At 47.2% G+C, this 14,884-nt stretch overlaps 1 protein-coding gene across 1 annotated transcript; it reads left to right on the top strand.

Annotated features, from left to right (window-relative positions):
• The first annotated feature begins 12,564 nt into the window (after nucleotides 1-12,564).
• On the top strand, nucleotides 12,565-13,143 carry LOC124689104. Its single transcript, XM_047222698.1, has one exon. It carries the CDS (start codon nucleotides 12,565-12,567, stop codon nucleotides 13,141-13,143), a length of 579 nt encoding a protein of 192 aa, XP_047078654.1.
• The last annotated feature ends 1,741 nt before the right edge of the window (nucleotides 13,144-14,884 follow it).

The following is a 14,884-nucleotide window of genomic DNA, read 5'->3' as shown; positions in this document are numbered from 1 at the left end:
ACAGAGAGTCCCCGCAATATAGAGCGGCGATTTGGCTTCCGGGAGCATTTGCACCCGGTTTTTTCAAGAAATCAGAACAAATCGAAAACTTATCAAAGAAATCCGCAAAAAATCATGCACGTACCTGATCATGGCACGCACCACCGTGTAAAATTTCGTTGCAAAATATCATCGTATGCGCCCTGGACAAAAATGACAAATTTCTGACATGAAATGAGATCCAAAAATTTGAATCTCAGATCTGAAAATTTGTCATTTTTGCCCAGGACGCATACGATGACATTTCGCAGCGAAATTTCACAAGGTGGTGCGTGCCATGTTCAGGTACGTGCATGATTTTCTTCGAATTTTTTTGAAAAGTTTTGAAAAAGAAAATTTGCTCCCCAAAAATCCAGGAGCAAATGCTCCCGGGAGCCAAGACGAATTTCCGCAATAGTTTAGCAATTTGATGCATGCATACTTTGAGCAGGTATTGTTTTTTTAAGAAGACTTTTCGAGTACAACTACCGACATTGGGGCAGCAAGGCAATGTTTCGGTGCTAACACATCATGCCGAGAGGAACTTTTTCTTACTTCCACAGGCGGAGCTGCGGCTGGTGCTACCGGCGCTGTAGCACCGGTCCTACTAAACTACCAAAGGGAATATATGTATTCCATCCGTTCCAAATGGAACTTCTCAACTTTTTCTAGATAATCATGTATCTATAGCTAAAACATATTTATATACCTTCATATCTAGACAAAGTTGAGAAGCCTTTTTAGGAACGTGGGAAGTATTAGATTTCTGATGTAAAATAGTAAGCATATAGGGAAATAACGGGTACCAAAGTCGCACCACTGCATACTCTTTCACGTGGCGTGCTTGCTCGTTCCACTTATGCTATAAGCTAGCACCTCTCTTCCTCCAACTCTGGCTCCGCCACTATTACTTCTAAGTAGAACACACATGTACTTGAAGTGTGGAGCAGGCACTTTACAATCATAACTATCCGGAAGTACACGTGGGCGGGAAGTTTTGGCTTCCGGGTGCATATGCTTCCTTTATTTGAAGTGCGTTTTAAACAAATTAAAAATATTAAAAAAACTAAAACAAAATGTGTTTTTTGTATCTCCACATCCTACATGCTCACAAAGTTTCCGTAGAAATCTACTTTTTAAGCAGCCTATGTAAAAAAACAAAATTCAGTGATAAAATAAGCCATTTCTCGAGATATTTTTTTGTCTTTTTTTTACATAGGGCATAAAAATATGTTGGTTTTCAATGAAACATTACATGCACACATAGAAATGGAGATATACGTGCGGAACGTTTTTCCTAATTTTTTAATTTTTTAATATTTTGTATTTTTTTTCTAGATAAAGGGAGGATAAACACTGAGAGATCAAAAGTGCATTTCCAGAAGTACAATGCCTTTATACTTGGAAGTACGGCGCATATGTATCTGTATGTACTAATTTTGAAGTAGAATGCATATGTATTTGGAAGTGTGGCGCTTGTACTTTCAAGTCCAAGCATATTACTTCCGGAAGTACAACGTGCGTGTACTTAGAAGTGTGTCCCATATTTACTTCCAAATACATGTCTTCTAGTTTAAGAAGTACAATTTTTTTTTATAAAAACCATTCAATGTGGGATCTAGTTATGAAGATGTCAATGCAAGAAACGCAACGGTTAAAACCACTCGTTATTCTAACGAACATTCAAAACAAAAATCAACTTAACTTTTGACTTCACAAAGAAGCGAAAAAATGACTCATCTGCTTCCACCCGTAAAACCTAAAACTACACGGTTCTCCTCCCACATGGCTCCCTAATCACGTCATGTGTCACACGTAGGTTATTTCTAGGAAACACATGCTGCGACGAGAGTGACCGTGAAAACAAACCTTTGAATATGTCGGCCTTTTTGTAGAGATTTCAATATTTTTCTCTCTAACATTGACGAAACCACTAATAGTTAAGCTTAAGAAACAATGCTAGTAGTTCAGTACATTTACAAATAAAGGTTCAAAGAGTAAAACTAGTACATTGAAGACATTTACTGGTTTGACCCAACAGCAATACACTTGCGTCGTCACCTTGAACTTTGCTGGTTAATTTGACCCAATAACAGCAAGCTTGTGTCATCACCTTGAAGACATTGGCATCATCATACTGATGTTCGGGTCTTGATTGTTTGGACCCAACGTCTAAGATGAAAATATTTGTCTTGGACATCAGTGTATACTTGGCGACATCTTCGTGGGTGTGCTCTTTCTTATTGAAGGTGTTGATGATGTGACATAGAAGAAGAAGACGACTCATCCATAGTTGTTTGATGCCATATCTTGTCACAGTTCTGACATTGATCATGTTTTTTGCTTGTTGATGCTTTGACCTTGTTGTCTTGTGCCAATTTTTTATAAGGTATTCAGAAAAAATATACTGTATTTCTTACTGTAAACGACCTAGCGGTTTGTCACATAATAATATGAAGAATAGCCTAAGTTCAAAAAGGTTCCAGCTTCGATCGCTAATTCATGGACATACCTTTTCTTTGGAAAAAAGAAGTCAAGGACAAACGAGCATAAACACTCCAAAAGGAACAAAAGTTAATTACAGAGCAACCTTATCCTATCCTGCAAAGTTCTCTGTCTTTCTCTTTTTTTTTTTTTGGAGCAACCGGCAGGAGCTCTGCCTATTCATTAAGAAGAGGGAAAATGACCAGTTTATAAGGGAAACTGGCCGAAAACCGATACAACGCAACACCCGTGTCTAGTTTATTAGGAAAACCAGACAAGAAAAACCAAACGGCACAGTTTTCAGGGAGAAACCGGCGAAAACCACACACCTGGCCACACGACCTAGAGCAACTAGGTCTGGAGCGCCGCCGAATGACACCAGCACGACGGCAACAGCGAGCACCGCGACTGCCCGGTCCACGTCCCTGGAAAGGAAGTCAGAGCCGAAAGAGACGGCTAGGCCTTTCAAGCTTCGAGGGGTGAGGCAGGCCGCAAAGCAAGCCAGCGGCACTCGCGCACCGACGGATACCCGAAAACGTCGACCCAAGTAGTAGCCAAGGCATTGCCGTGATGGCTCCCAGACATTCCGAAAAAATGACGCCTCCAAGGAGGTCACGACATCCAAAGACGCCGCCGTCATCCAATCCGGCTATTGCCAGATTTGGGCTTTCACCCTGGAATGGTGGGCGGAGGGGTGTCGGGACTCCACAGCAACGCCTCCAAGGAGGAAAAACGACGCCCTCGAGCGCCGCCGTTGCCGGCACCGAACAAGTCAGGCAGAACTTTCGTCCGGAGACCCGCACCACCTCCACTGTCGCAATGACAGCCCAAAACACCGGACGAGCATAGACTACCGACAAGAGGGACGCCGTCCCCGCCACGGAAGCATGCCCTGCTGCCCACGCAGCCAAGGCATACCAGCAACACTACCACGATTCCGGAGCCGCCGCTCCGGCCTCCACGCACAGCAGGCCAACACCTCACGCCAACCTTGCCGCCGTCCCCAAGGCGCAGATGCAGCACTTGGCCAACCAAAAGCCGCGCCGCCGCGCCGCCGTCCTTGTACCGTGGCACACCTCCACCACGGCTTGCAGAAGCCATCCGGGCCGCGCCCCGGCCAGCCTGCCACACACGGTGGTAAACCATAGCCACCAAGCTCCAGCAGATAAGGGCGCGGGGACCCTGATCCACGGCCTCCACACAACCCGTGCAGAGGAGAAGCTAGGCCGCCAGAACCTCTGCCACCACCGTGTCCCCGGGGCCGCCGCCCCGGCCTGCCTGCGCCGGCGCACCTCCCAGCCCGAGCAGGTCCAGATCGGACCCCTCCGAGCCCAGAGCGGGCCCTGGCCGCGCCACCGCCGCCAGCCGCCAAGCTCAGGTGCCGGCGCCTCCTGCCGCGCCACCTAGCCCGCCGACGCCCGGGCGCCGCCGGAAGATCCGCGACCAGCAGCCGCCGAAGCCCCGCCGTCACCACACGCCACACCGGGCACGCCAGGCGCGCGGCCCGAGCCGCACCGCACCCAGCGAGCCACCCCCGCCGTCGAAGCCCGGGGCCGCCGCCCCGGCATCCCGCGCCGCCATGAGCCTCCAGGGCTAGCCGTCGAGGCCCGGCCGCCCCCCGCGTCCACCGCGAGCTCTCCCCACGCCGCCTTCGGAGGCCGGGGCCGCCGCCACCGCGACGACGTCAGCGGCAGCGGCGGAGGGGTAGCCGCGTGGGGGATCTAGCCGGCGGCGCGGTTAGGGTTCCCCCGAGTCGCCCCGCTCGAGCCCTCTGTCTTTCTCTCTCTCCTCGGCTGGTGTCCTACAAGTCCACCAGCAAAGAGAACAAAGCATCCGAGAAGACAGAGGGATCATGCATATTTATCCCCTGAAGATCCAACAGGCCTCGAAAGAACATCCATTTCCTAATTAATACTCCTCACTAGTGTACGTATATGCATTCTTTCTGAATTTCCTGCCTACTTGTCACGAAACCTTAAAAAAGCATCGTAAGTAAGCATATTCTGGTGCACCTCGTGACACCAAAGCAGCTGATTGGACTAGCTAACCTGCCTATCTGCTTCCTACTCATGAAGCATTAGCTGATAATCATCAAATAACTGCAAAGTGTCACTTTTAATTTTTTTTTGCTTCATGCTCTTTTCCATTCTTTTCGGGAAGGTACCGGATGGGGAGTAGCTAGTCCGCCGACGTAGCTGCTGATGCTGCTGTCTGCAGGCTGCAGCACAATGCGAGACGTGCAAATTTCAGACAAGGGTTATCACGGCGAACTAAGGACTCCAAACGGACCGATTAATTAGTGATGGCCAGTCAGGGTTTTGTTCTATTTCATCGATACTATGTACTGAACTACTGATTATTTTATAGTGACCAGTCAATTTGTTTTACTCTTTGTTCTGCGTATTCGGGCGATCCACCGGTGCAGTAAGCACAGCAGCTAACAGCTAGAGGCTAGAGCACCACTCGAGTAAAACACCAGTATATACTCTTAAACTAAAGTAGCTTGATCATCTCCGTTGTGCCTATATAACCCAACAATTCAGAGGCAAACTAGGATGGACCATACTATATATATAACTAGAACATATCTATTATGATTTGGCAGAGCATTGTCTGAAGAAGAAACCAGGAAAGAAAAGACCCCCATATTAGTGCTCTTACTTTAGTTAAGCACTACTAAATGTCCCAAGAACAAATGGATTAAAGGATATAACACCTTTGTGCTTGTTATGAACGAGTCACATAAATGCACGTATATGTTTGTCCTATTTGTGCACTAAACACGGGACTGCAAACATGCCAAAACGAGATAATAAATCAGAATAAAGCCGATTAATCATGCATATAAATCTTGTTTATCTATATATGCTCCTAAACTTTTATTTGTAGTTGATAAACTTATACTTATATAGTGCATCTTCTGTAAAACAAGAAGTGCTAATGCGTTTTGTGAATTGTGATGTAGCCCGTTCCATGGACAACAGTGGCGGAGCCACACATGAGCTGAGTGACTACACAGTTTATTGCTATATAAGAGAGAAATCATGGGGAAAATAATGAAAAATTTATGTGAATACATGTATCTGACTACACAGTTTTGAATTGACTACACAAGATTGAAGTTCTAGCTCCGCCATTGATGGACAAGGCTCTCTCAAGACCGCCAAGTCCTCTAAGTGGATCTATGACTTGAGCATGAGCTAAAGCCTTACACCGAGATGTGAACTCGCTCCTATTCGCGTGTGATTTCAATGTTCTCTTGGATGATATAAAACTCAATACCAATGTTTATGTGTGATCAGGTACATCCCCTTGATGGAGAGCGATAAGGACAAGAAAAAAAATCTTAAGGTACTAGTCATGAACGAACTACCCCGGAGTCTCCAGCCCATGCATTATCGACAACTTCATCCCGAAGTCTTCGGCCCGAGTGAACCTAACCAAGCATCCCCAAGTGCATTGCTCCCATTACGAAGATCCGGAAACTTCTCACGTCTACCACAACCAGACTCTCCGGCCTACGGTGTATGAGTAGAGCTAAAATGGGTTGCACGCATCCAACCAAACGAACTGGGCTTTGTTTCCTAACCAGTGCACAAAACCGCATCAGGAGTAGTCAAACAAGCATAAAAAAAATCAAAGAAAACCAGAAGAACCAGAGAAAAATGACAGAAAACTGAAAAAAACACTCGTAAACGTCCCTCGCTGATGGGCCTGGCCCAGCTAGAGCCCGCTGCGGGCGGTGAATACGGTTCCCCGCTACCACTGCCTAAGTTTTTTTTTTTTGAAACAGAGAGTACAACAAAGACCCTCACACATACATGCACACACTCACCCCTATGAACGCACGTATGCGTACTCTACCCCTATAAGCACCTCCGAGAGACTGAGTCCAAGAAATTTGATTCGACGGATGTTGAGATTAACAAAGTCACCACAGACGTCTCGTTGTTAACAAAAACATCGCCTCTCACTAAAGATTATTCCATCTTTTAATGAGACGTCAAAGTATACCTGACCTTTTGAACTCTAGTGGATGCCACTGAGCTTCTAGCCATCAAACTCCACGCGTGAGCATGACAGCATGGCCCGTCCGTCCGCTCGAGAAATTATCCTGGTTTTGTTCATGTGCGTGGGAAAACGACTGGCATGCTACCAGGACCAATCATACAAATGTGTGCAGCCTTAAGTCAAACAACGAGATGCTACTTTAGTTCTTTGTCCACATACTGGAACTGCCAATAACCTTTCTTCGATGATTAAAATTCCACGCTCGATTATTAAAGTTCTCATCTCTTGGGGCTTTTTGACTCTTGGCCAGTCGTACGCGTGTCTTCCGAACGACTCGGACCATGTTTGCAACAATTTAGGTCATTCCACGTATTCTTAAGCTCTAAGAAACTAAAGTCGCATTAGCGTGCAGGGAGTGAGAACTACTCTGTTGGCTTGTATATTGTCTCATGTTTAGTGCATTACATGTATCTGTCATGAACATCTGTTTTTTTTAAGCATATCATTTGGCTTTGTCGATGGACTAGTGAGATTAATCGGATCAAATAAATAACAAGAATCCCCATAAAACTGAAAGTTACATCGGAGATCTTTATGAGTCGTCCTCTCTAGCCCCATCTTTTGAATCTTTCCTCCGACGGTGAAAGAATTGCAAAAGACCAACCTGCACAAATTGTACTAACTTCAAAGGTATTGATAGGATGATTAATAATTTCTCATTTTCTAATATATATGTCCCATTGGTAACATATATTTCAATACATATTGTATATTCATAAAGTTAGTGTGGATTTTCATGATTTTCTGAAATGTTCTCAAAGATTGCATAAAACAGGATATTATGTAAGATGCATGTGCTAATATATTTTTTATTGCCCACAAAAAATTGGAGAACATATAATAAGTAAGTTAATATCCTAATCGTGAGCAAAAGATACAGTTTTTTTCAAAAAAAAAATGGAGGTTGTATCCCAGCTTCTGCATTAAAGTGATGCACACACCTTTTTTTTAATTAAATTATTCAACAGAGCCTTACAAGAAAAATACAAAAATCAAACCAAAGCTGTCTCACTAACGGCAGATGTCACAACACCTATAAGTTAGATGAAGGGGGTGGCCGTGTCGGGGACTCATGCCCGGACCTCGCCTATGCATATCATCAGAATACCGAGGGCCTCACCAAAACACCCAACAATGAGTCGAGAACACAAACCAGTCCAATAAACCCTGAACGCACACCATTTAACATGCTCGATAAGTCGATGCCATCATCTTCCACCTACCCATCTTTAGGAATGATCAAGCAATTGAACTTGCCAGGCATGTTGTCGATGCCTCCACAACGCCAGACAGTGCAACCTCCCTATGAGCATCCATCGTCACACGCCTGCCTCCGAGACCCTGCTGCGCCATGGCACTGAGACCCACTGCCATCAATGTCGTAGATGAAACACCGGTCCACAAGAAAACGCCTCTAGGCATTTCTTTCGTTTCATCGTTTTGTTACTCGAAACTGAAACTCCCGCCATCGTCAGATCCGGAAGATCCAGATCTACGGTTGTCCCCGAAACGCTATCATCGGCACCGACCACATCGGAGCCCGGATCTCACTGGCCACCCGCCTTGCAAACCCACGAACTGCAGCCCAAGGGGCTGAGCCACAAGAGAGGAGGACATCTCCATGCAGCCGCCGTCAATCCGCTCGGAGAGGACCACCACACCTTCCACCGCACCGCCTTATAACAACCACACCATGACGCTACAGTGAAGTTTATCTAAACTTTGCATGCTATTGCAATTTGAGGCGGCGAAAAAAAACATGATTCAGTTTTCCCTCCGTTCACAATTAATTTACATTCTAGGTTAAGTCAAAGTCAAACTTCACCAAATTTGACCAAATATTATGGATAATATAACAACATGTACAATGTAAAACCTATATTGTTAAATTTTTCATAAACTATATTTTTATATTATATGCATTTGGTATTATGAATGTTGATATTTTTTTCTTCATTCTTAGTCAAACTTGTTGACTAAACCTAGAATCCGAATTATATAAAAATGGAGGGAGTACAGACAGCACAATCTAAAGTAGCATATTAATTTCTATAATTCTTTAAGAGATAACACATAATTGCAACTATCCATATGTTTTGAGTAAAACATGTAGGGAAGGTTGTATTGGTAGTTACTCCTTATTTTCGAAAATAAAACGTTCCTGATATTAATACAACATGCAATATGCATCTTTGATTCCAAGTTTTGTAATGGAAGCATGTTAGTACTCCCTCCGTCCCAGTTCGCAAGGCAAAATTTTCAAATATCTTGGCCCAAGGTGAATTCTCATTGGCTCTAAATTTGCACGTTAAAACATGCAAAAAAATTGCCTTTCACATGCATGGAGTACTAGTGCGCGGTGGTTTCACATGCATGGAGTACTAGTGCGTGGTGGGAGATGAAAAGAGGAGTGTTTGCATGCAAAAATGAATTAGTTTTCTCCCACATTAAATGCAAAATGTGCCTAGAAGGTGAGGGATTTTGGGACAAATATTTTTTGGGAATTTGGCTTGCGAACTGGAACGGAGTGAGTACTAGTGTTGATGGACTTCGTATAGCAAACTTAATTTGTGGCAATTCACCAAAATTTGTTAACGTACCTTCTCCCGAAACTGAATTGGTAGGCTGTAAAAGTCTATAGCTATCCAGCGACGCTTTTTTCGGAACCAAACTTTCTACATATGAGTATGTAGCACCGACCTCTGACGTGTAGATGAAATTAGGTTAGGTGTGTGCCGGTCGTCACCTTGGTGGTGCGTGTGCTACGTGGATGATGTGAAGCGCCAGATATTCTTTTGGCAACAAGTGTCCCTCCCTCGCCAATCCAAAGCAGATTAAGCTGACCAATAATTGGGGTTGCCACATGATTAGCTCTGAATTGGATCGAACACTCGTCGGTTTCTTCTGACGGCTATGCATGCCTCTTCTTGGTTGAACTCACTTGACTTGTCATTTCTTCATATTGTCGAGGAAAAATACATTGATTATTCTACAGAGTTCAGAGTCACGTATATCCTGTTGCGAAGACCTAGTCTGTCCTCTGCGGTAGTGCACCTGCAGCACAAACGGCACAAACGACCTAGTCTGATGCTCGAGATGAATAACAAAGGAGAGAGCACCAATTCCTTATCCGACGTGTTCAGCAAATGGACATAAGTTTCATGCAGCAGGCAGTGCGTTCTGTGTACACATCAAAGTTTAAAATAGTGGGATATGCGTCTTAGGAGCTACTATTTTCAGGCGCTAAGAAAGCTATAGCGAAGCTAAGCCATTTAGCGTTTTATTAAAATAAGATAACTTCTTGAAAAATTAGGCATCAAAAATATTCATATCATCTATTGATATGACAAGAAATTCAATGATACAAATATACTAAACAAGATGATTGTAATAATAAAAGTAGTACATAAATGCAAAAATTACATTCCTAGCTAGGTCTAACTTTCAAATCCAAATATGGAAATATTTTGGTTTATTGGGAGAAATAGCGCTATTTTTTAGCCCTAGCGAATCAGCGAGCTAGCGGGATACTATATTTAGCGCTAAGAGAACATGTCTTTGGCGGAAGTGTTGTGAATCCGCTACAGCGTGCTATTTAAAACTTTGGTACACATAAACCACAAACCATGACACCCAATCATGCAAGCTACTCCATCCTTTCTATATATAATGCTTATCGTGAGTTTTAACTAGAACGCCAAAAATTATGGAACAGACGAGTAGTAGCTATATTATAAAATAACAATAGAATTATGAAGCAAAGTACTATTTTTTGCGGAACACATTACGCTCACAAAAATGCATATACACTCATCCTATGAACACACGTAGGCACATCAGCCTATGGGCATATTTGAGAGACTGATCAAGGGTCTTGAGATTGCGAAGTTTCCACAGACGTCTCACTATCAATGAAAATATCATCGATCTCCCATTGAAAAAATATTTCGTTTTTATGAAACATCAAAACGTTAAACTTGAAGTTTGATCCAATCTAGCTAGAACACCATTGGTATGGTAACCATCCAACTACAGGCCTATAAGAGCATCTCCAGTCGCGTCCCCCAAACCGCGCCGGATCGAGCGTTTGGGGGACGTGTTTCGTTCGTGCCGCGTTTGGGAGACGTCGCTCCCCAGTCGCGTCCCCCAAACAAAATTTCGCAAATTTTAAACTTAAGTAGATTCGATTAGATTCGTCCAAATTTACATAGATTCGAACGAAATTTGACTAACTTTAAAACTAAACCTAATCTAGAACCGCTTGCGGCGGTCGGAGGCGTCGTAGTACTCGCTGGAAGTTGTACATCTCGTCGGTGACGACCTCCCGCTTGCCGCGCTCGTCGACGGGCTCGTCCACGGGCTCGTCCTTCACCAAGCCGCTTGGTCCTGCCTCGCCGTCGTCGGTGAGGTCCACCAGCGGCTTGCCGGAGTCGAGGATGGACATGGCGATCGCCGCGTCCAGGTCGCCCCTCCCAGGCGTCCTTGTCGTCCATGGACGCCATGAACGCCGCCCGCAGCCCTGGGCAGTCCTCGGGGTCGTCGCTGCTGGCGATGAGCCGCTGCTGCCGCTCGTACTCCGCCAGCAGCGCCGCCTGCGACGATTCCTCCGGCTCCTCCTTCACCTCCGGCTTCGGGATGAGGAGGGCGCCGCCGCGCCTCCCTTGCTGCCGCCCGCTGCCGCTACCGCCACGCCTCGTGTTGACGGGCGCCGCCGGCTCCTCCTTGACCTCCCGTTTGGGGACGGTGTAGGGCGCCGACCGGTACGACGAGGACGGCGTCGATCGCGCCGGTCCCGAGGAAGAAGAGTGCGAGGAGGACGAGTACGTCGTCCTCCTCGGCTGCCATTGAGGAGACGTTGGCGGCGACGACGGCATCTCCAGCCGCGGAGCGCCGTTGCGGAGGCCGTGGATGACGTTCTCGAGGGTGCGCCCCGGAACGCCCCAGAACAGGGCGCGGCCGTCCTTGTTCCAGCTGTTGGGGCCGCCGACGAGCCCGTCGGTGCTGTGCATCTCGACGTTGTACTTGGCCTTGAAGTACGTCGTCCACCAGGCGTCGTTGTTCTCGACCGCCCACGTCGGATCCCTCCGCTCCTCGGCGGTGAGTTGAGCCCGCCGGGCCATGACGGCGTCCCACCATTGGTCCGTGCGCGGCTTCGGCGGCGGCGGAACGCCAATGCCGTTCACGGCCATCCTCCATCCGCCGCTGCTTGGCAGCCGCATGTCCGGCGGGACTGGATACCGGGCGCGGTACAGCGCCCACGCCTCCGCCACGGTGAGGCTGCCGCGTCCGAAGCCGTTCGCCGCGGCGATCTTGCGGGAGGACGACATTTTTTGAGCGGCGAGGAGAGGATCTGGGAAGGGGGAGGCGGCGGTGACGAGAAGGATTATGATGAGCGGCGATAACTGGAGGGCGTCTTAAAACAGCGGCGGCAGCGGGTGGTTGCACGCAATAACTCCGGCGCGGACGGCCACGCGGCCATGCACGACGAGACGCGTTCCTGCGTCGCCTGGGAAAATAGGGACGCCATTAACGTCGCTTGACCAAAGGTAGGCGACGGGGTTTTAGCCTTCCGTGCCGCTGACGCGTCGGCCCCGCCACTCCCCGCCTCGCTTTTCGTTGTGTCCGGCGTCCCGGAGCGTCCCCTGTGGGATGGGGACGGGCTCGGGGCCGGACACCGTATCAGGCCGCGCCGGACAAAAATGGGCTTTGGGGGACGCGGCTGGAACGCTTTTTTTGTCCGGCGCGCCCCAAATCGTTTTGGGGGACGGTTTGGGGGACGCGACTGGAGATGCTCTAATGCTCTAAACCTGAAAGGATGCACGCCACCTAGGCCAACCAAAGGTGTTTTGGACCCGAACCCGGCAGGCAACGACACCGTACCCTCGCCTTCAAATACCCTAGCCATACCCTAGCCAGACACCAACTACGAGAGCCAGTGACAATATCACTGGTACCACATCAATAACCGCGAAGCAATAGCCCCTCCTGCAAATGGCCGGCAAGGACGTCGCCGCGAAGACTACCACCGCTGAGCCGAAGAGCGTGGCGCGGCGGCTATGGCGGGTGACGCGCGCCGTTCTCTACATGCTGCGGCGTGGCGTGCTGCCGTCCGGGCGTACGCCTGCCATGGACATCCGCCGCGGTAGGATCGCCGGCAAGGCCCTCAGCGGCTTCGTCAGCTTCCATCGCCATGCTGCCACCGCTCGCTCTAGCTCCGTAGCAGCGAGGCGCCGAGACGACGACGAGGTCGCCGGCTACTACAACAACAGCTACGACGCGGCTGACATCGCCAGGGTGTTCGAGATGCTCAACGACAGCGGACACCTCTTCGACGACGAGGACGCGCTAGGGAGGGCGACGCCTTCTCCCGCGCTGCAGACCTTGGGGTGCGGCGCGGCGGCGGCCCAGCTGCGCGTCACTGGCACGCCGTTCGCGTCAAGCGAGCACCAGCAGGTGGACAGGAAGGCCGACGAGTTCATCAGCAGGTTCTACGAGCAGCTGCGTGCGCAGCAGAGCCTCGCCGCCACGCCGGACTACTACGGCTACGCTGCAAGGCCGGTCGCCGCTTGATTTAGAGCTTTAGCGCGCGCACGACTGCTCGAGGCGGCCGATCCGGTCGCCCGGCAGGGTAGCACAGCGTCCCATGGCTTCGGAAGTTCCAAATTCACAGTCCCAGTGTACCCCCTCCATCCATAAAAAATATCGAACATTTATCTGAACTGGACGTATCTATACAATAAAACGTATAAATACATCTAAATTTAGATAAACTTATGATCAGTGCATACAAGCGTACAAGTTACGCAGTTCGCATCTTGGTGGCACACTGTAATAATTTGTGGCCAGTTATCAGCATACATCTATTTGCTTGTAGTATGTCTTTTGAATGAAGCCATTACTTTTCCGGCATTTTCCACAGCACACAAAATGAATGACTAGATAAGACTAAGCAAATGGCTAAGGAATCAGGCGGAAGCCTTGACAGATAAGACTAAGCAAATGGCTAAGGATTACTACTTTCATCGACTTGGGCGAAAAGAGGTTTGTGCCATGGATCATCGGGATCTTGCAGATTTTCCCAATGATATGTTGAGCATTATCTCCGGAAGAAGCGTGGATTGCAAAAGACCCAGTGATCAGTGCACTTACATTAATTAAACACCGTTATGAAACAATCCTGCATAATGTTAAAATTTTGACAATCGGTTCGCTAACAACCCCATAAATTTCTGTCTTACTCGTGCACTAATAGGGGGACTGCAATACGCCGACATGAGATAATTAATCAGACCAAACGCCATTAGTCATGCATATTTTAAAATGTAAGCATCTTCATCTCAAAGGGAGCAACTAAATTATGTCTTTCAGCTCAAAATAAAATTCTTGGTTTTTTACAACAACCTTTTTTTTTTTGGTATGGGATACACTTTCTCAATCCTAACTAAATGTATTAGATGTTCGTTTGTAGGAAAATCTACATCTCACCCTCCGACGAGGAAAACTAGAAACTATAGTAGTAGAATATTATTTAGATCTACGTTTGTTGTCTTTAATTTGTAAATTTATATCTATGAATAAACAAGTTTATGAAGATAAATCGTTCGTTTTCCTATCGCCAAAGCTTTTTTTGTTACGAAATTGTATTGGATATATAATATCACATACATTTTCTGATATACATCACAAATTATTACACGAATAATTGTTCGGGGTGCCGAATATCACATAGGTTTTTAGACACACATCGCAAAGGAGGAATTCGTGTAAAATCGTCTGCGAATTATTGGGTTGATAAGATTCCTGCGACTTTACAGTTTCGTTGAAATGTGAACTTTCAAAATTCCCGCGTTGTTTATATCCTCACCTATAAGCAGTGGAAGAAGAAAGATCCGTACCAAGGATCCAGCAGCACGACAATGTGCGTATGGAGATCTCAAACCCCGTATGCACGTTCCAATATTTCGGAACCACAGGTGAGGGAGAGCGAGGGACAGAGGCAAAAGCCAATGGGTGGAATGAGGAGAGGGGTTGCCTCTCCTTATATAGGGGTGGGGGGTGGTGCCACCTCCACCAGGTGCACCCCACCCTAGGCTGCCCCCAATCTAGGGTTTGGTGGGATGGCGCCCCACATGGGCCGCCGACCCTCCTTTCCCTGGGGTTTGGGATGCCCCCTAATGGGCTGCCAATTGGTGGCCTATTAGTGGTTAGCCTATTTCTAGTTCCATTTTTAATATTTAATTCATTTAGTTGAATACTAAACATATTATTTAAGTCTCCGAACAGTTCATTGACTCTAAAACTTTTTCGATAC

Source organism: Lolium rigidum, chromosome 2 (assembly GCF_022539505.1).
Source record: "Lolium rigidum isolate FL_2022 chromosome 2, APGP_CSIRO_Lrig_0.1, whole genome shotgun sequence".
NCBI lineage: Eukaryota > Viridiplantae > Streptophyta > Magnoliopsida > Poales > Poaceae > Lolium > Lolium rigidum.
The sequence above is the reverse complement of the archived record's forward strand: the minus strand, read 5'-3'. Positions and strand labels throughout refer to the sequence as shown.